Source organism: Ursus arctos, unplaced genomic scaffold (genome assembly GCF_023065955.2).
Source record: "Ursus arctos isolate Adak ecotype North America unplaced genomic scaffold, UrsArc2.0 scaffold_28, whole genome shotgun sequence".
Lineage (NCBI taxonomy): Eukaryota > Metazoa > Chordata > Mammalia > Carnivora > Ursidae > Ursus > Ursus arctos.
This window is the reverse complement of record NW_026622963.1, coordinates 17632981-17655400: the sequence shown is the minus strand read 5'-3', so window position 1 is coordinate 17655400 and position 22420 is coordinate 17632981. Positions and strand designations below refer to the sequence as shown.

The following is a 22420-nucleotide window of genomic DNA, read 5'->3' as shown; positions in this document are numbered from 1 at the left end:
TTTCATTCTCTTGATTCACATGTTTTGAAAAAGAAATCGTAAAAGGTGGGTTTTATAGGCAAGTTCCACCTACTGTACAATATCACTTATGAACACACATGTATAAATCTTTTTTTTTTTTTTTTAAAGATTTTATTTATTTGACAGAGATAGAGACAGCCAGCGAGAGAGGGAACACAAGCAGGGGGAGTGGGAGAGGAAGAAGCAGGCTCATAGCAGAGGAGCCTGATATGGGGCTCGATCCCATAACGCCGGGATCACGCCCTGAGCCGAAGGCAGACGCTTAACCGCTGTGCCACCCAGGCGCCCCTACATGTATAAATCTTAACTAAAATATTAGCTCACTGAATCTGACAATAATTAAAAATAAATCCAATCAAATTTAGTTTTCTATTAGAAATACAAGTTTTGTTTAAATTTTAGAAAAGTCAATTTATATAATTCATCTTATTAACAGAATGGAGAAAAGTCATGTGATCATCTTGGTAAGTGGAGAAAAATCAAATGACAGTATTTGATACCCATTTGTGAAATAGAATAAAATTTGATTTCAGTTGATGTAAGGCCTTTACCAAAGGCCATTTAATGCTGAAACATTAGAAGTTTCTGTATGTGGAACAAAAGAAGAATATCCATTGTCATCACATATCTTAATAATGGTATGAATTTAAGTAGTAATAAAAGCAAAGGAATAAAATGTCAAGGATTTGAAAGGAATAAACCAAATTACCATCATTCGTAGACTGTGATTTTTTTTTTTTTACATTGAAAAGAACTCTTTAGAGACTATCTAGACAAAATATGTTGGATACAAAACAAGTGTAAAAATATCAAATGTATTTCTTTACCCTTGTGACAATTAGGAAATGTAATTTAATTTTTAATAAATTTTATTTCCAATATCTGCAAGTGGTAAAAATTACCAATAAACAAATATAAGAAAGGCCAAAGCAAATGACGAATAATATCGTATTAAATTCTGGGAAAACTCAGTATCACAAAGATGTCCAATTTTCCCAAACTGTTCTGTAAATTTAATGTGATTCCAGCAAGGTCTTTGTGGGACTGGACAAGTGGATCCTAAAATTTATAGTGATGAGTGAAGGGTCGAGGATAAGTCATACAACGTTTAAACAAAAGAACAAAGTTAGGGGCCTTACTCTGCTAAATACAACATTTTCATTATGTTATAGTGATTAAGATGATATTATACTAGGGGTGCGGGGGTGGGTCAGTCAGTTGGGCATTCGGTCCTTGATTCTGGCTCAGGTCATGATCTCAGGAAATCAAGCCCTACATCAGGCTCTGTGCTGAGCATAGAGACTGCTTGGGATTCTTTCTCCTCTCCCTCTGCCCTTCCCCCAACCCCTCTCTCTAAAAAACAAAATATATATTGTACTAGGTCAGGGATAGTCATATAGTTCAAGGAACAAAATAGGGAGCTCAGAAACTTTATACTTACTTACATTATATATATATATATATATATATATTATACTTACATTATCCTATTTATAACATTTTATAATCCATCCAGTGCTACATTCAATTATTATAATAACATTCGTGTTATATGCCACCTAACATGGAAATTGGTGGATAAAGAAAGGATCTTGAATGCATCCCTCTGGAAGCCTCCTGCTGATGCCCAGATAACTGCCTCCTGGGATCTCTGACAGGTAGAAATGACCATAAAATTTCAGTTCTGCTCAGGACTTTTTGTTCATGGACTATGACTGGCCACTATGCTGGTTCTAGACCCTTAACATCTTAGATTAAAATACAGAACTAAATCAAAGTATGTATTACTTTTTTTTTGAAACAAAAATCATCTATTTTAAACAGACCGTTTCCCTCTGACATCTGGGCATACCTTACATCAGAGGGGTCTTCACATGGAATTGACAACTTTTTTTTTTAAAGAAATTTAAAATAAATGATACCTTAGATCCCCTGTCTTTTGAGATAGATTGGCTCTCTCTGTCTTCCTCCTTTACTTTTCTTCCTTCAACATTTTAATTTTATTATTGTTGAGATATAATTGACATAAAACCTTATGAAAGTTTACTGTGTGCGATGTATTGATTTGAGACATGTGTATATTGCAATATGATTACCGCTGTGGCATTAGGTAACACCTCTATCACATCACATAATCATTATTTCATTTTGTGGTGAGAACAGTTGAGATCATTTTTCTTCTCTTCTGCTTTTCCGTTTCTCTTTCAAGGACGATGTGAGCTCAGAGGGGACAGGATGGGCTGCACATGAGTCCTTATTCATTAGAGTCCTCATGAGCCCACACACTTAGTGCCCTCTTTGGTACTGCAGGGTGACCCTGGATTTTTTTTTTTTTTTTCCTAATCATTCAGGATTACTGATATGCAGAGTCTTAGTTTAGTGAGCATGTGTCCTGTTGGGAGTTGGTCTTTCTGGGCTTCCTTGATGGCTGGCCACCCTGTTCTTCTCTCTCAGGTCACTGACAGCTGGAGTCCAGGGCCAGATGACGCTGTGAGTGGCAAGGCCACTTTCTTTTCCCTGACTTAGGGCTGAGCTCCCCCAGGCTCAGCAGTGGGGGTCAGTGCTACAGGACAAGCTGAGCAGGAGGTTGCACTGAGCTGGGTTCAGAGGCTCTGCTTCCCTGGTCAGGAGCCGGGGTGGAACCAAGCAGTTCATGAGCCCCAGGGGAATGGAAAACAGGAAGAAATCTAATCCCAGACCCCCAGGTTCACCTCTGCCTGCCTGTGCCTTCACTGACTTCTGAAAACGCAATTTGCAATTAATTCCCTAAGCATTGAACACTGGACCCTGCAGGCATGGCTACCCATGGTTTGTTCTCAAGCCCTCATGCTAGCCTTCCTGCTAAGGCAGGTGCTAAGGTAAGGCGTTGGGGCAATACCTCACTCACCCCAGCATCCAGGCAAATGACACCTTCATGTCTAATTTACTTCTGTCTAATTTACTTCCAGGTGTGTGATGGGACCATGTATTCTGCTGGGGATGTACCAATCTTCCTTTCCACGTGCTGGAGTTATGCCCATCTTTAGAGCCTGTCCAGTTGCCCTTTCTTCCTGACCACCCCGCAAAAGACATTAGGGTCTGCACCCTGAATAATTGGGCTAAATATCCCTCCTTTCCATGGTTACTTTTCAGTGACAAGGCCCCATTGCCCTTTGTTGCCCCATTGGTGGAGGGGGTGCTCCCGGGGTTCTCCCCACACCAGTTGAGAGCTTGTCTGTTCTTTGCTGGCTGGACAAGGACCCAGGCAGCTGGAGAGAGGAGCTGTCAAAGGGAATGAAGCAGCTACATGCCTGAGTCTTCAAGAATTCTGAGGGTCCATCACGTCTTAAGTACATAAATAGTATATATAGTCAAACTGTTTAATACAGAAAGTTTCACATGCATACCAGAGCGGAAGGAGGAGCAAACCGAGTCCTGTGGACCCACCGCAGCTCCCACGGTTATCGGTGTCTGCTGGCTGCAAAGCTATATTATCACATGGCCTCATGCTCCCTATACCCTGGCACCCTTCGTACATTGCTGCAGGCAGCTAATGCTGGGCCGCCTAGTGCTGGGCTGATACTGTCGCCTCCTGTGTCATGGTAGTGGTTTGGGGCCCCTTATGTTTTACAGAGCTGTGTTCAGCCTCAGTTTTTAGCAATAGAGCCCTTTTGCAAACAAACCTCGTCTCCAGTTCTAATGGCCAAAACAGATGAAGCGGTATTAGCATACAATTATTACAGCAGTTCACTTTTATATTATTTATGTGTAAAACAGCCAAGAACTCTAAAACTGCCAAAATGAATATTAAGATTTGAATGTTGATAATGATAACAGTGTTACAGTTCTGTTTATCTCAATATTCTGTTTGGGTTGAACTGTATTTAGAAATCAGTGAGTCACACAGGTAAACTGTTGCTAATGGGAACCGATTTTTATCTTGTTTTTACTCATTTGTCTTGTGATCTCAAGAGTCTCTTCAATTAAATTGATCCAAATGTGTGGAGGAAGAGCTGGGAGGAATTCTTTTTTTTTTTTTTCCTTCCAGAATTAAGTCACTGATCTAACAGATGCTCACAGTCTTTGTTATAAATATAAAAATCAGACAAGAAGAAGCCCAAGCTTAAAATAAGCAAAACCATGCATCCTGTGTCCTGAGTCACAAGACCTTTTCCATTGTTGCAGTGGTGGGAACAGGTGGTGTGCAGTGGGGTCCAGTGTGGATTTTTAAAAACAGCAGTGCAAAACTGAAATCTTACTGGCTAACTCACTTACAAGAGGTTTATATACATGTCCATGCCTGGCAAGAGAAGTTTTAGCTTAACTTTCAGCCAAAAGGGAGTTAAATGGGCCACATGGAGTAATCCATCGGTCATCTAGTCTGAAGAGGTAAAATTTTCTAAAAGTCATTTAAGTGCGTTTGGATTTCTATTAGCATTTTAGAATACAAGGAAAAGAGAATATAGGAATCCACGTGTACAAAAACTCCAGAGCACACGCCGAGAATCTCAGGGTTCCAGAGAACCCGGTTTGAAAATCATGGTTTGATCTAGAGCGATTTTGTGAAGGTCCATGTGTTCAGCTATTTTGTGCCCAGTCACTGTTTACCTTGTGATTCATGGAGACAGTTGGGTGCAGACCACAGTCAAGCAAAGAATATTTGCATCTTGAGCCTGCTTCCTCCTCCTCTCTCTCCCTGTGCATGCTTGCAAGTAAGGAGGTAGGGGTGTCCTTCATCTGAAAGGATTATCCTTTTATGGTAGCTTAGTCTCTCTCCCCCCCTCCTTCCTCTGCACTTCATCACATTTTTGTTTCATATTCAAACCTGGCTTTTTTGTATAGTTTTTTTCCCCTGAAGTTTCTGGTTGATATTTTTCTTTCTTATTACAGTAATTTTTTAAAAAATGTGTCCTTAATAGATTGCATGGTATTTTCCAGCTTATTTCTCTTCTCATTGCTCTGAATCTACTTCGCTCTCCTCAGAGACCCCTCATCTCTTGCTGTAATTTGGACACGTCCTCCGCCCCTGCCTGTTCTAGGCCCACAGCAGAGTTCTTCATGGAAATACATTTTCTTGATCCCCAGGTTTACTCCAGAAGTTTATTTCTTATTTTTTCAGTATTCACCCTCATTTTCCTAGAGCTTATCCTCAAATCCATAACCAAGAAAATATACGTGGGACACAAGCCCTCTGAGCCTTTAAGGTTCGTGAAAATGCCTCCCTTTGCCTTCATGCGTGACTGGTTTCTTTTAGCTCTAGCATTTCTCTGTGTGATTTCTTGGGTAATTGTCTTCTGCCCTTTTGTCTCTCCAGCATCTGTCGAGTGAGTTCCCCTGGCCTTCTACTCTGGAGGCTTTCCTCATCTCTGTCCTACCTTTCAGCTCTGTAATTCTTCTCAGCCAAACCTCCCACCCATTTATAAGAATTTATTTCATAAATCATATTTTAACTTTCATGTTGCTCTTTGTTTTACTAAATGCAGTATCCTCTTGAATTTCTGTGAGGATATTACTTTTTTAAGGAGCAATTTTTTATTCCTTTCGCTGACAGTGTCTTCTTGGATGGAAAAGAGCCTTTGTTGTGGTTTCTGTGGATTGGAACTGGTGAGGCAGGGTGAGCAGGGTTCAGATTGGCTAGTTTGAAGAATTTCAGTGGGCACTGGGTCACAGGGGCTGTCCCTGGTTGCTCGGTACCTGGCCCTCAGGTTATTAGGTGAGAGGGATAGAGGGTTGGAGTGTGAGACCCGGAGGAAGAGGCTGGAGTATGGGCTCTGGATTAGATGGTTTGCATTTGAGAGATGCACTGGGTGAGCGAGTTGTCTCCTATCTCTAGGAACTGGCTAACCTGGGAGTGGAGGGGGGACAGTTCCTCCAGGGTTGGCAAAGCATCAGAGTACAGAAGACACAAGACATGGATAATAAGGGCTGTTGGCTTTAATTGTTCTTTTTTTCCTGTTTTGTGTCTTCTTCTCAGCCTCTTTGTTCAAGTTGGTAACTCCCGGCTGTGGGAGGTTCTGAACACGGGAGAGGGCTGGGGTGCACCTGTCTAGAACCTGTACCCAACTCTGCTCTCTTCCCCTGCCCTCCTTCCTGTCATCGCTGATCGTGGAGCCCAGGATGCCTCTGGGCTCTGCCGATGCCCAGCAGCCTCCTGTACTTGCTGCTCAGTCCCTCACGATGTATTGGTTAAGCACCAGCCTAGTGCTGGGTGCATTTGGGAAGCTGGAACTGGAGTTTTGGAGATAGTGGGTCAAAATCCCTGCCCACATGGGGCTGTCATTGGCAGAGTGCTTTACACACTCTATCTCAGAAGAAATGTCTCATCTGCTAATGTCCTATGAAATTGTCTTCAGGTTTAACTTTTGCCAAGAAAACTTTGTTTTATGTGCATATGAAAATCACAGTGTGTATGAAAGGGTGGGGGTGGGTGGACATTGGCCGCCACCCACCTGTGCTCTGAGAAGATCTCCCAGGCCAACTGCAAATGGTGTCGTCATGATCCGAGCACAAAGAGTAGTGCTTCTTAAAGCTCTTCTAGCTGCAGTCAGGACAGACCTCAGGGCCCGGGGAAATCCACCGCCTGGCAGTGCTGACTCATGAAACCCTTTTCGTGTTTCTAGTGCTGATGAGCGATTCGATGCCACATTCCACACCAACGTGTTAGTTAATTCTTCTGGGTATTGCCAGTACCTCCCTCCAGGTAAGATCCGCTTCCTTTGTCCTCCGATAGTTACACAATTTAAGCCAGTTCAGGGCGCCAGTCCCGACGGTGCTGACACGAGTGCCATCCTCGGCCTATTTGACCCCCAACCCCTCCTGCTTTCTTTCCCTCTGTGCTTGCAAATATTTCCTGAACATGACAATGCCATCTTCCTCTTTTTTGTCTTGGGGTCATGGCTCAAGCTGTCTTTGCCGATATGTGTCATATGTCCTTATTGTGTGCCAAGTGTTCTTTAAAGTTAATCCACAGCTAAAGCAAGTCTCCCTCATGAGGTCACTGCCAGTTCTCCTTACAGCCTGCAAGGCAAACACCCCGGCCTTTCCCTCCTCCACATCAGCTGCCGTTGCCCCTCCTGCCAGACTGCTTACGGCCGGTGCTGCTCTCCAGGTGCTGGGGGCAAGATGGTGGACTTGCTGGCTTCTTGAGCGTGTGCATTAAAAAGCACTTGCGTGTTAGATATAAGAGCAAGTGGTTTCAAAGTGGGGCTCATTAGTGCCTTATTCCTTTTTTTTTTTAAGATTGTATTTATTTATTTGACAGATTGAGATAGCGAGAGAGAGAGAGAGAGCACAAGCAGGGGAAGCAGGAGAGGGGAGAAGCAGGCTCCCCACCGAGCAGGGAGTCGGGCATGGGGCTCAATCCCAGAACCCTGGGATCATGACCAGAGCCGAAGGCAGACACCTAACGACTGAGCCACCCAGGCGCCCCTCGTTATTGCCTTATTCCTGACTGAGCTCTCCTTTGCAACCAGTTGATGGTTAACTGCTTCCTGGGATTGATTTTTTTTTTCCCCACCAGCTTCTCATTTCTCTCAATTCACTGGGCCCTGGGCTGCTCACTGAATAATACAGAGCATGGGGAACCTGCGTTTTAATGCTGTGAGGCAGATATTAACAGAGTTTTAAAAATCTTTAAATGATTTTTTTACATGTTCTTTTCCAGGATTATCTCCCCCACTGCAACTGTTTAACTTCCTGTTCGCAGGCAATCTGCAGCCAACTCCCACCTCAACACCAACATACACACACACCTACCACTCCCCCCACATTACACACCCTATACACACCCCACCTATACACCCCACATGTGTACCCCCCACAAATCCATACACATTCACACACCAACCACACCCCCTCACACACACCACACACCCCACCCCACACACCATATCCATACACCTACTACTCCCCCACACCACACATGCATATCTTCTGCACACATATCCACACACACCAACCACAACCCCTGCATACACACAGTACACACCACACATACCACACACACAGCCTTTCCGCTGCAGTAAACCCCAGTCTCACACCTTCATTTCACAGCAGACAGCAAAGCTGGCCTTGCCTTCTTAGTTGTTGCTTACATATCTTCCTCATTAGCAGATAATAAGCATTCCGTGGGCAGATTCTCTGTTTACACACCTTAGAACCACCACTAATCAACCAGGTGCCTGGCCCACCTGTTCATAAATGAATGCATGAGTGATTAAACCCATCAAAGGCAGATACCTCCCAATCAGGTTTGGATAGACTGAAGAACCACAGATTTTCAGGTTTTCTATCTGAAAGCAACTGCTTCCTTGCTACTTCCTCTGTGCCTTCACCCCTCCCCCAGCCCAAGCAAGCTTTCCGCCTAACAGCAGGTCCCTGAGGGACTGAGACTATGGGATGAGTCTTCCATCACACACCCCTACATTCTTTTTCCCCTGCCTGTGAGTTGCAGTTTCTATTATGAGGGCTATTTTAGAAAAGGATCTCTGGTAGTCATCAGTATACAAGAATATGGTGCTGCAGATTGTTTTGAAGGCTGAGGCTATTTTCAGCTATAAGAAGCAGCATCCGTGAGCCCCAAACCGCCTGTGTGCAACACCCCCCTCTGGGGCTTCATTCCTGTGTCCCAGCCTTCATGGCCCCAGGAGCCTGGGAAGGACAGGGCATGTTGTGCTGTGAGTGTGGGAGTCCCCTACATGGCTCTCTGGCCTGGGGCAGCAAGCCTGTGCCCTGGGGTCATATAGGACTGATCTGGGATGCTGTTCTGTTCATGCAACCAAGCGCAGGCAAAAACAAACAAAAAAACAACAACACAGTTTTGGGTGCAAGGTTTGAAATAGAGACTTGGTTATGAAATTACATTTCTATTTCATATTTTTATTTTTAACAGGTTTATTGTATAATTTACATATCATACATTCACCCATTTTAAATGCACGATTCAGTGATTTTTAGTAAATTCACAGGGTTGTACAACCATTACCAAAATCTAGTGTTAGAACATTTTTTATCACCCGGAAGGGATCCCTTTTGCCGTTCTGCAGGTAATCCCCACCCTTACTGCCAGCCCCAGGCCACCACTGATCTGCTTTCTATCCCTAGAGATTCTCTTTCTCTGGCCATTTCATAGAAATGGAATAATTCAGTTATAGAGTTATATTTTCTACAAGCAGTGTGGGTTTGGGGGGATTTCGCCCATTAATGGGAGGACAGCATCTATGAATGTTCCTATGAACATTGGGTATCATGCTGCACATGGTACTTAAAGGAACTTGAAAGGACAGGACATTTTTTTATCCTTTCCCAGCTTGGTTGTGGGGTGAGGTTTCATATTTGCAAGGCTGCTGAGTCCCTTCCTCCATTCTTTTTTTTTTTTTTTAATTTAGTGCAAAAATATATGGAGCACTGACCCTGTCCCCAGGAACAGAGCCCCCCTTAGCTCTTTGTGCCTTCCATTGCCTTCAAGCCTTTTTTTTTTTTCTGGGCAGGGAGAAGCACATGACCATAAATTGCCAGAGGGGGCTTATCTGGTCTCCTCTCCATAACCTGCCAGAAATTCACCTCCAACTTGTCTTAGGGTGAAGTCACTCTTTTCAGTAGAAACTCCTGCTTGTGCCCAAGCACTCTCTTCAACTTAAACCTATCAGTCTTTGTTCTTAATCTAAAATCTAAACTAGTTAAAGTTATCCTCCACATTAATTCTAGATAACCAAGTATTTTTCTCAATGTATTTAAGATTTTATTTATTTATTTGAGAGAGAGAGAGCATGAGTGGGGGAGAGGGGCAGAGGGAGAGGTAGAAGCAGACTCCCCACTGAACAGGGAGCCCAACATGGGGCTTGATCCCAGGACGCCAGGATCATGATCTGAGCTGAAGGCAGATGCTTCACCGACTGAGCCACCCAGGCGCTCTAGTATTTTTTTCTCAATTTTTAACCTAAGGAAATGCCCACCCTGCTCCTTACCAAAGATGCACACACAGACACAGACACATGTCCCTTTTATATTCTGCTTCTAAACCCTTCATCATTTTTATGAATTTTTCTGTTTTTTACATTTTTTACTTTTCTGCTATTAGAGTCTGAAGGCGCATAGACACGGTAGGAGCAAGTTTACAGAACTTCTAATTCTTTGCCCAGAAATCCTTAAGATGAGTCTTCAGAGCAAGACGGTTGGTCTGTGAATTTTAAAAGACAGTGAAGCTTCAGCTGAGCTTCCTTTCTAGAGATTTTTCCAAAAAAGACCAACCTTGTTCTGGACAGGTGTAGCTGTAGTTTGGAGGAGCAGGATGGGCTGAAGCCCTCGCTGGTCACACCCAGTCTAGCAGCCTCAGAGCCTACGTCTCCGCTTCTTGAATGGGACACAGGCGGGTCAGCACAGTGTGTGCAGGATGCACTGGTCAAAAAGACATGCTGAACATTAAAAACGTATTGTCTAGCTCACCAACCCTTTCTAGGAACAAGAGGCACTACATATTATGAACAGCATACAAGGTTAGAGACCCAAGGGGTAGCTCTGTGTTTATTTATTCACTTATTATTATTTCCATTTTTTTGCATCTTTATTGAAGTGTAGTTGACAAATGAAAATGTAATGAGGTGTACAACATGACTTAATATACACATACACTGTAAAATGATTTCCACAATCAAGTTAACACATCCATCACCTTACTTGGTTGGGTTTTGTTTTGTTTTGTTTTTCATGAGAATGTTTAAGATCAACTCTCTTAGCAGATTTCAAGTATACGATATTATTATTTTTTTTATTATGTTATGTTAGTCACCATACAGTGCATCCTTAGTTTTTGATGTACCGTTCCATGATTCATTGTTTGCATATAACACCCAGTGCTCCATGCAATACGTGCCCTCCTTACTACCCATCACCAGCCTATCCCATTCCTCCACCCCCCTCCCCTCTGAGGCCCTCAGTTTGTTTCCCAGAGTCCATAGTCTCTCATGCTTCATTCCCCCTTCTGTTTATCCCCCTTCATTCTTCCCTTTTTTCTCCTACTGATCTTCCTATTTCTTATGTTCCATAAATGAGTGAAACCATTTGATAATTATCTTTCTCTGCTTGACTTATTTCACTTAGCATAATCTCCTCCAGTTCTATCCATGTTGATGTAAATGTTGGGTAATCATCCTTTCTGATGGCTGAGTAATATTCCATCGTATATATGGACCACATCTTCTTTATACAATATTATTAACTAGAGTCACCATACTGTACATTAGATTCTTCGAACTTTCTCCTCTTGTAAATGAAAGTTCATACCCCTTGACCAGCCCCTGTCCATTTCCCCACCTTCCCCAGCCCCTGGCAGCTTATTGTTTCTATGAGTTCACCTTTTTTTTTTCCCCAAAATCCACATGTAAGTGAGATCATACAGTATTTGTCTTTGTCTGGCTTATTTCAATTAGCATAGTGCCCTCCGGGTTCATCCATGTTATTGCAAATGACAGGATTTCCATCTTTTCTAAGGCTGAATAGTATTCTGTTATGTGGGTATGTGTTTGGGTGTGTGTATGATTTGATAATCTTTCCCATTCATCCATTGATGAATACTTAGCTTGTTTCCATTCCTCGGCTATTGCAAATAATGCTGCAGTGAACGTGGCGAGTGTGGGGGTGCAGATATCTTTTCCAGTTAGTGATTTTTATTTCCTTTGGATATATACCCAGAAGTGGGGTCACTGGATCATATAGTATTCTATTTTTAATTTTTTTTAGGAATCTCCATACTGTTTTCATAATGACTGCACCTCCAGCAGCGTGAGAGTGCTGTGTATATGAAGCCCAGCTTGGTCCATTCCCGTTGGTTTTCTGACTGTTTTGTTGCCCACATAGGCATATTCAAGAGCTCCTGCTACATCGATGTGCGTTGGTTCCCCTTTGATGTGCAGCAGTGCAAACTGAAGTTTGGGTCCTGGTCTTACGGAGGGTGGTCCTTGGATCTACAGATGCAAGAGGCAGATATCAGTGGCTATATCCCAAATGGAGAATGGGACCTAGTGGGTAAGCCCGACAAAGACATGAGACTAGCAGCCTTGTAGAAAGCCGCTTTGTATTCCTGTGCTGGCTTTAAAAGTTTGGGATTTTCCACTCTGCTTTTCAGTGTGAGCATTTATTGAACCCTGCAGCAATCTCTATAATTTACTGAGAGCTATACAATGAGAAACAAAAAACAATTAGAAAATTCGATGATTTCCATGAGAAACGTGCAGCTATTTAAACAAGTCAGCGCTAGTATAGGCATCCCTATATTATTCGAATCTGCTCCATTCCTGAATCAGGTTGGATAGCAAACTGCAGTTCATGAGAACCTGCATGTGGTGATTTTAAATAGAAAAACAATAATTACACTTATAATGGTGTTAAGCTCATACTGTATTATTTATAATCATGCTGTCTTAGTCCCTTCAGGCTGCTAAAACAGAATGCCATAGACTGGGGGGCTTATAAACAGCGGAAGTTTATTTATCACAGTTCTAGAGGCTGGGAAGTCCAAGATCAAGTCCAATGTCAAGGCAGACCCAGTGTCTGCGGAGGGCGGACTTCATGGTTCATAGCTGGCTGTCTTCTGGCTGTGTTCTTACATAGCAGAAGAGACTAGGGAGTCTGCTGGGCCTCTTTTTAAGGTCGATAATCCCAATCATGAGATCTCTGCTCTCATGACCTACGCACCGCCCCCAAAGGCCCCATCTCCAAATATCATCACTGTGGGGGTGAGCATTTCAACATATGAATATTGAGGGAGACACAAACTTTTACTATATACCACATTTAGTTGCAATCCATTAAAAAAAAATCCTCCCAATTTGCTCCAATATCACTATGATATTCCTGAACAACTCGAATGCACCAGAAGGAGTTTATTCAAACACTGATTGCCCAGTTTTTTTGTTTTTTAGCATTTAACAAACTCCATGGTTGCTTGTATGATATACCCATTAAAATAAACAAGCAGGGTAATTTTATTCAGACACGGTTCCTTTCCCCTGTTGCTCATGGAGGCATCCCAGGCAAGCGGAGTGAGAAGTTCTATGAGTGCTGCAAAGAGCCCTACCCAGACGTCACCTTCACGGTGACCATTCGCCGCAGAACCCTCTACTATGGCCTCAACCTGCTCATCCCCTGTGTGCTCATCTCTGCGCTGGCCCTCCTCGTCTTCTTGCTCCCTGCAGATTCAGGGGAGAAAATTTCCCTGGGTAAGTGTCCTGATCTTGGGCGGGAGTCTGAGACAGGATGGGAGGGCCTGGCCTTGAGGTCAGCTCCGTAGGGATCACCGTGCACGGTGCAGGACATGCCACGGCTCTGGGGGCATCACACACTGACCTCCCAGCCCAAGACATTGCCCCGCCACCACTGCTAGATGCCCAGTGCACTCCTGAGACTCTGTAGGATCCTCTGATCCTCCACAGAAGATGGGAATGCCTGGAAGAGGCCACTGGGTTCTGTCTTGAGGGGCCTTACTTTCTCCTCTCCTGCCACCCTGTCCTGTTCCTTGGGGACAGCTGGCCAGCATTTGTTATGGGCAGGAAACAGTTTGGTTAGCTTAATATCAGTTTGCATCTGTATATCACTGTAACAGGGTAATTCCTTACCATCATCCAATAGGAAGATAAGGAAACTAAGACTTAGAATGGTGAAGTGAATTTCTCAACATCTTAAAGAGTCATATTTAGTACATGTAGAAATCATCCTCAAACCCATATCTCCTGACTGCGAGGCTCAGGCACGTTACGTGACTTATCCACGGTCACACAGCTAGTAAGTAACAAAGTCAAGAGCAAAGTGAGGTCTTAAGATTGCATGTTTGGTTTTTTTGTTTTTTTGTTTTTTCCCTGCTGTATGTACCTCTCAATCTAATGTAATTAAGAAAATGAGAGATAGTTGTGTTAAGTTCAGTAATTCATTCTGTATTGTTGTTCTAAAGTTCCGGCTCCTAAACTTACCTCCATCTGAAACTCTGGTAAATGATGTGAACAGCCCCCAGAAAAATGGCCATGCCCACACAGACAGAGAAGACTGCATCTGGTTTCAGGATGTCACTGGCCCCTCCCCCACACCTCCCTAGTCTTTGAACCTCAGATTAGGCACAGTTAGATGGAATTGAGGCCTTATCATCTCTTCTGTCTCAGGCACTGCTGTGTTCATGTTTCAGGGATAACCGTTTTACTCTCTCTCACTGTCTTCATGTTGCTGGTGGCTGAGATCATGCCTGCGACATCCGACTCAGTGCCCTTGATAGGTAAGCAAGTGTCGGGCCTCTCTGGAAGACACGGGCTAGAGAGGGCCCTGGAGAGCCACATGGCCCCAGGAGGAGTGACTTTCTGTAACTGTTCAAGTGACCTATGGCCTCTGCTCACCTGGGCACCTGTAAGGGGGGTGTGGGGAGTCCAGCATTGTGGTTTGGCTTGAAGGGGCAGAAGTGCACCCTTTCTCCCATCATCCTCCCCCTCACACTTGTTATGCAGCCAGAGATTTTACCATTAGAGATCTGTTACTTTAGCTTTGAGTCATTGTTCTTCCACAAATCCTTTGTCAAAATGGGAGGAGCTCATGTTTTAACTCTCGGCCATTGTTTCCTGAGGTACCTCAATGTCTCTGGATAAAGTTAAAGTTTGTGAGGAAATGTAAACAGGACAAATATGTTTTGGCCAAGACAGATGTAAGGCATGACCTTCTGCCCAGGGCAGGATGACAAGAGACAGCATCGCTTGTGGCTGTGCCCCCTCCCTGGACTGGAGTAAGCAGGAATGTGCAAAGGGGTGCTCAGAGTTCCGGCAGTTGGGATCCGGTACTCTGGCCCCCGCGGGGGTACTCAGCAGTCCAGCGGTCAGGGTCTGGTACTCTCGCCACCACACCCAGGGCTCTGTTCCTGGTCAGGGAACCAAACCTCCAAGCCAGTTTTGGAAATGGGGAGCAACAGTCTGATAGTGGATATTAGGTTTAATATGAGAATCACTCCTCCAGTTTGGTAATGGAGTTCAGAAAGAAGAATGGAGTCTATGATTATTCCTGTTGGCACAGGCCACCAGAGGGCCACCCTATGTGGTTAACAGGGGAGGGTAGGAGTAGGGGAGCCTATTTCTCTTACACAGATACTCCCAGGCTTCACAAGCTAAGAAGCCACAGTTCTTCTTTGTTCCCTCAATGTGTAATATTTTGGCCAGAGACAGTGTTGGTATGAAAAGCCTTTGTGGGTATTCCTAGTTCTCTCACCACCATCCAGAGGGCGAGGAACCATGTTTCAGCTTGATGGTCTGACCCACTCTTCCTACCTTCCAACGCAGTGCTTTCAGTAGAGACTTGCAATGGAAAGCACCCTCCGTGGGGCAGTGGGCCTTGACTGATGGACGGGTGGGGAAAAGGCATAGTTGATGCATAGCCCATGTCTAGAAAGATGGGATATTGTTGGCCTCTGACCTCTGTTGTTGAGATTTCAGCTGTGGGATCCTTTGACCCTGGATACCTCCACAGGTCACTGTCTTAGTTGGCTGGGGCTGCTATAAGAAAATCTCTCGGACCGGGTGCCTACACAACAGAAATGTATTTGCTCACAGTTCTGGAGGTCGGAAGTCCAATACCAAGGTGCCAGCAGGTTCGACCTCTACTGAGGCCTCTCTGCTTGACTTGTAGATGGCCACCCTCTTGCTGTGCCCTCTCAGGGTGTTTCTTCTCTGGGTGATTCCGTGGTACCCCTTTGTGTGTCCAAATTTCCCCTCTTACAAGGACACCAGTCAGATCAGATCAGGTCCCACTCTAAGAACCCCATTTTAACTTAATCCCCTCTTTAAAGGCTCTGTCTTCAAATGCAGTCATATTCTGAAGTACCAGGTAGTAGAGCTTCAACATAGAAATTTTAGGAGGCCACAACTCAGCCCATAGCAGTCACAGTTTTGTTCACCCTCCTTCCCCTTCTTAGAGGTCCTTGGTGCTAACTTGGAGTCTCAAACATCCATCTCTGGCAGCTTCTCACAGGTACCTCTTGGTTCCCCCAGGGGGACAGTGAGTTCCTTTCCACCTGGAGAGAAGTAGATGTTCTTAACCGAGCATGTGGCCATGCACTTAGCCTCTGAACCAGGATGTTCTCTGCTTCGAGCTCAGCCCCCTTGAGCTGAAAGCCACACCGAAGGTTTAATAATCAGAGTTGCCAATCAAGGAATGTCTTCCCTTTGCCAGGCTTTCTTCTAGAGCTTTGGCTCCTATAATTGCTAATTCTGCACCAACCTTGCCAAAAGAAGCCATTGCCATCCCTGTCATACTGGTGAAGAACCTGGGGCCCAGACAGGCTGAGTAGCCTGTCTAAACTCAGAGATGTCTGAACTCATGCATGGAGGCAATGGGTTAGGGGGGAGCTGTTTCAGATACTCCATGCTGCTTCTCACCTGGGCCAAGGTGGAGAAATGCGTCCTTGCCCTTCGGAGCTGGAGCTGATATTCTCCCCTGGGAAAGTCAGTCTTTCATGTCTTCCTCAGACAACTGGCACCTCCTCCTATCTCTCGTTAGATGGGACCAGACTCGTTTTCCACACTAATACTAGGTACCCAGCCAGTGATGCCCAGGTGTGCCCTTGTTACATCCCTGCCTCCAGCATGTCCCTGGCCTGCAGTTATCATGATGGGGACCAGACCCTCACTACCTCAGTGTTCTCAGTTCCCATAACAGTCCACAGCTTTCTCCTGGGAACAACCTTATTGGCATCCTGTGTAGCACTGTTAATCCTCACTGGAGGAGGAGGCTGATGGCGTTCACAGAAGTGCAGTCAGCCAGGCCAGGCTGCTGACATGGATGGGAAAGCAGGTCTCCGTGCTCTGCCTGCTGGGAATGTGGGCAGGGGGTCTGCACGCCTGGAGGCAGCCCTGCCCTGCTCTAGGCTTCGCTGCCTGGTCCCAGGCAGTGAGAGAGTGCCGTCTTGGTCTGCCTGCCATGCTGTGATGCTTGTGGAGGGGCTGGGGCTCACCCTGCATCTCTTGTCTCTGCAGCCCAGTACTTTGCCAGCACCATGATCATCGTGGGCCTCTCCGTGGTGGTGACGGTGATTGTGCTGCAGTACCACCACCACGACCCTGACGGCGGCAAGATGCCCAAGTGGGTGCGTTCCTCCTGCCCTTCCCCACAGGGATCAGGGGCCCTTGCCGGGGGCAGCTCCACAGATGAATTATCTATTTTAGAAATCCCACAAACAGTTAGTTTTCCTAAACACAGAGCCGTGTTTTCCATACCACCTCACCTGTCTGCACTATTGCATTATCCCTGGACCGTTATGGTGAGCATGCTCATAGGGGCCCAGGGCACTGTTCTTGCAATCTGACATTCCAGAACAGGGCCCACACACTGACTGCTCTGTGCATGTTGCTGCCAGAATGTTTCTAGAACTACTTTTGCACGTACACAAAGGAGAACAGTACAGTGGTTGGAAGCAACAGACTAGCTCAGCACCCCGCCATGTGGTTGGATCTTCCAAACAGAATGAGGAGCAAATAGGGTGAGAGGGAGTGAACCATGTAATAATACATGCAGTCAATACACATAGGAATGTAATTGTACCACAGGCCTATAAAAAAAAAGGTTAGTCGTTACCAGTGGGGAAGGGGACTAGGATAAAAGCAAAAGGATGAAAGATAAATTATTGAATATCACAGCCTGTTGTGTCAGCCTGGGGGCATGCCACACCTTCCTAGCCCCTGCTTAGCACCATGCACTGGGAGGTGGGCGGATGCTTACCCATGCTGTGCCCTTCGGTGTCCAGGATCTGAAGCTGTATGCCCATCCTCACCTGACACTCAGGAAACCTTGATTAGGGCCACATGTGGCCTGGGCTTTCCTCACCTCAGCACAGTGTGACAGCACCCAAGGCCAGGGGAAGGATGCCCCCTACCCCTGATTCTTAGTTGGGCCCTGCAAACCTTCCAGTGTTCTTGTCCAGACAGCATGGCCTAGGGACAGTAGGTGCTAAAGGAACCCTCTCACATCAAAACAAGTCTTTGTTTTCTTTGGAGACCTATAACCTTGCATCCAAGTTCAGAAGGGTGTCTAAGACTCCCCAGCATGCCAAATGCAGGTGCAAGAAGTAAGGTGCACTTTGTTAACCTCCAGGAACAGAGAGTTCCCAGGCCTTCTAAAAATATTCATTGTGCAATAATTTATAGTTACGCAAAAGTGAACTTAGGAAAGACCAATTAAAAAAAAAAATGACTTTACCAAGTTGCTGTGTCCTCTTGGGTCCTTTTCCACAGCAAATTCATACACTTAATAATGACTTTCTCTCATAGCTCATTGCATCAGCAGTGGAGTGAGCTCCGAGAAATGGTGCTGTCTCCCACACATGTCACATCACTGCAGTCTGTGGGCATCTTTTGAAAAGGTCCCTCCATTAAAAACTGGGACACATTTGCACACATTCACCTACATTGTCATCTGACTTTTATAACCCTGACACACTTTCTGTCTACCCTCCTTCCATTTGAAATAGGTAATACATTCACATGTTTCAAAAGTCAAAATAAAAGTAAAATCATACGGAAGGAAATCCTGCTCTCATTCCTGCCCCTCACCACCAATACTGATAGCCATTTTAAGTAATTTCTCCATTATCCTTCAAGTGTTTATTTATGCAAATGTAAAACTGAAAACACATATTATTATTTCTTATGTTTAAGACATGAAGACACAAAACCATTTTTAATGACCTGGTAGTACTTTACTGTCCAGAAAAAAATCTTAATTAAGAGCCTATGCTAATTATTCACCTCTCAGCACAGGAGTGTATTAAAACCAATGGTTGCAAATGGAATATGAAGCTTGTATGTCTCGCTTTCATTTATGTAGCCTCCTGCATTTTTCTTTCTTTCTGTGTGTATTTGAAAAATAAACAGCCTCCAACTTTTATTATGATGTGTTGCTATGAAGAAGATAGTGCCGATGCCGTGGCATTATGTGACATTTACACAGCCAGACACAAAACCATAACCTAACAGAAGAGGTCATAAGCACAGTTTGATAAGTGCCAAGAGGATAATTTCATCCTTTGAGATGCTTTAGCTTTGAAAGCTAATGATTCAGGCCATGGAATTCAAACTAGACTTGCTAGTATGGATCGCATTAGCTTGAGATGTGCTCCAGGGTAGGCACAGACCCCCTCTCCCCAGCCCACACACACACATACTCCACGTGTCCCGCTGTCTCTGGGTTTGGACGCACTCATTGCCCAATGCATTCCCTTGAGCTCTGATCCAGTCTTCCCAGTGCCTTCCAAGTGGGGGTTGGGCTAAAGTCACAGGAGTTTTGAAGAAGACCTCGTAGACCCTTTTACAGATGAGCTGTGGAAGCATAAACACATTGCTTTCGTGTGACCTCGAGCCAATTTATCAGCTTCTTTGAAGCCTCAGTTTCTTTATCTGTAAAATGGGTGGGGGGATTATACTCCCTTTCCAGAGCCCCCGAGAGGCCCGGGTGTGCCAGCATGTCTCGTGAGCCTCCTGTGGAAGGCCAGACTGACCTGCAGATTCCCGTGGGGCCATGTGTCCCTGCCCCTTACTGATCACGGACAGCCCTCTAGGGTATGCAGACAGGCTTTTCCAGGCTCTGAGGTTTGTCCACAGGGTGTGGGCAGGATACACACAGTGCCGTCTGCTCGGAGCAAAGGGTGTCTTTACAGCTGCACTGAACCTGCTCTTAGGCCTTCTTGTTCTTTTCATTGCCTGTCTCCAGACCGGTCTACTGCAGTTATCTCTAAGATGCCACAAAAAGTGCTACAGACACAAACGTCACCACTTACTGCCTGTACTTACAGATGGGAAACATACCTGTTATGTTGCTGATGGAATTTGCCTACAACCATAAACCAAATTTAATGTCAGTATCTGGATAATCCCAGCGAAAGGGCCCACTGTTCATACACTTGTCTAAATAAGCTTCCAAGACTTTTTTTTAACCTGGATTGAGGCTTCACATGGCTCCTTCTTTACATTAGAGGGAAAAACAAGAAATATCAGTGATTTCTCTCCAGCATCATCTATGCATGTAGGCAGTATATGTTGATAGAACACTTTAAACCAGAGGTCAGCCAACTATGGCCCACCAGCTGCTTTTGCAAATAATATGTTATTAGAAAAAGCCATGCTTATTTCTTTAAATGCTTTCTTTGACTATTTTGTACTTTAGTAACAGAGCTAAGTAGTTACAACGGAGACCATATGGACTTTATTATGTGGCCCTTTAAAGAAAGTCGGCCAACCCCTGCTTTAGACTTTTCCAAGTACTTTCCTGCACATGATCTTACTCAGTCTTCACTGTAACCTAACGACTTAGGTTAGAGGTTCCTAAACCTCCCTGTTTCACAGCACCTTTAGTGTCTCAGGGATTTCTTTCACAGCCCCTAGGGCAAAAGAAACCCCTAATGGCTCTCTTTATTAAATTGGTCAAAACAAGAAGTATTTACGCCCTGACCCCTGGGCACCTGTTGGTACAGCACACCTTTTCAAATCTTAGGAGGACAGTGCCCCCATTTTCTGTTTCACGTTGACTTTCTTGGCACTTCCTTTTCATCGGGACACAAACCTGCTTTGCAATGATATGCCATCATTGCAAGGGACCCGATGTTACAGTCGGAACTGCTTCAAGCTAGGGGTTAATGCAGCATCTCATAGCGTCACAAAATCTGCAGGGGTGGGCCCCTGCGAGTCTGCATGACGCTGGGGTGCCTCACGGGCAGTAAGTATGATGGTTACTAGTGACAGATGAGGAAAGGTTGGAGAGGGAAAGTGACTTGTCTTGTTCACACAGCTCAGGGAGGGTGCTTTTTGCAAGACAGCCCTCTCCTCCCACATGCCTGTCTGCCCCGAGACTGCAGTGTGCCTGCCACTGAGAAATCCGCTCATTCCCAGGGTGACTTTCTGCATTGGTTTATTCTAGGCTCACATTTGACTCAACCATTGCGACGTGTTGGCACTGCTTGCCTGTGTAAACTCACCTGGGAAGGAGTGGGGGCCGGTCTCCCCCAGGATCCACCACTTAGGGCTGGGATCAGGACCCGCTGATGCTCGCTTCCGCCTGCTCCTAACCGCCCTGTTGTCTCCCCAGACCAGAGTCATCCTTCTGAACTGGTGCGCGTGGTTCCTGCGGATGAAGAGGCCGGGGGAGGACAAGGTGAGGCCGGCCTGTCAGCACAAGCAGCGCCGCTGCAGCCTGGCCAGCGTGGAGATGAGCGCAGTGGCAGGACCGCCCACCACCAACGGCAACCTGCTCTACATCGGCTTCCGCGGCCTGGACGGGGTGCACTGCGCCCCCACCCCCGACTCGGGTGTAGTGTGCGGCCGCATGGCCTGCTCCCCCACGCACGACGAGCACCTTCTGCACAGCGGGCAGCCCTCCGAGGGGGACCCGGATCTGGCCAAGATCCTGGAGGAAGTCCGCTACATCGCCAACCGCTTTCGCTGCCAGGACGAGAGCGAGGCCATCTGCAGTGAGTGGAAGTTTGCGGCCTGCGTGGTGGACCGCCTGTGTCTCATGGCCTTCTCCGTCTTCACCATCATCTGCACCATCGGCATCCTGATGTCAGCTCCAAACTTCGTCGAGGCCGTGTCCAAAGACTTTGCTTAACCTGGTTCTGGTCCCTGGCATGTAGGAAACACACAGGCGATGCCGTTGGCTTGGGGAGAATTTGGGGTGCTAATCCCACAGCCACACTAGACGTGAGGTTGCCGAAGTACCTGTAGCCTCGCTGCCAGTCATGTCCGTTACAGTTTCCTTGTTACTTTCAGTAATAGGATCTCAGCACGTTTTTGTTTAATCCTCTCAGATGGGCTGCTTGATATTCTTGGAACATCCTTAGGGTCACCAGGACCACTGAGAGGTCCTTTTGCCCCTTCCCCAATGCCTGGTGAGCCCTTCGGAGAGGTCAGGGTGGCTCAGGATGGCCAGGGGAGGCCTGTACAGTTGGTTTTGCATGCCTGCATGTCACTTGCCAAGAAGGCCTACGTGAAAATTCAGCATAAGCTTTTGCCTGTTTACAAACCTAGATTGAAAGTAATAATAATAGTAATAAACCACAGTCACTAGATCCATGCTAATAATTGGTAAAAGGACACAAAACTAAAACTAAAAACCTAACTGCAGATTTTTCTGTGATTCAGATTTTATGTTCTCTACCAAAGATGGTGGAGAGAAACAATTTCACACTGTTCCTGCATCTTATTAGAGAGAGACAGACCTAGTTGGTCTTGTAAATTATGCTTTTACCAGCCTGATTTCTACCAACCTACCCTGTGGTGGGAATCAGGAGGGACACAGATGTCTGTTGATTCTGAACTAGGACCAGACCCGGGCAAGTCAGGGGGATTTCTGCAGATACAGGAGACTCCCAAACTTTCTGTGCTGCCCTCGGGCACTGGGCAGTTGAGTTTGCTCT

General features: G+C 45.6%; 1 protein-coding gene across 1 annotated transcript in view; it reads left to right on the top strand.

Moving 5' to 3' along the window:
• The window catches only part of LOC113263604 (neuronal acetylcholine receptor subunit alpha-7), a 105325-nt gene extending 83205 nt beyond the window's left edge, over positions 1-22120 (top strand). The window contains exons 5-10 of the mRNA XM_026510313.4: positions 6621-6700; positions 11854-12021; positions 13020-13214; positions 14171-14257; positions 16995-17104; positions 21094-22120. Coding sequence (XP_026366098.1) covers positions 6621-6700; positions 11854-12021; positions 13020-13214; positions 14171-14257; positions 16995-17104; positions 21094-21612 — 1159 coding nt within the window. The 3' untranslated portion in view covers positions 21613-22120. The remainder of the gene's footprint in view (positions 1-6620; positions 6701-11853; positions 12022-13019; positions 13215-14170; positions 14258-16994; positions 17105-21093) is intronic.
• The last annotated feature ends 300 nt before the right edge of the window (positions 22121-22420 follow it).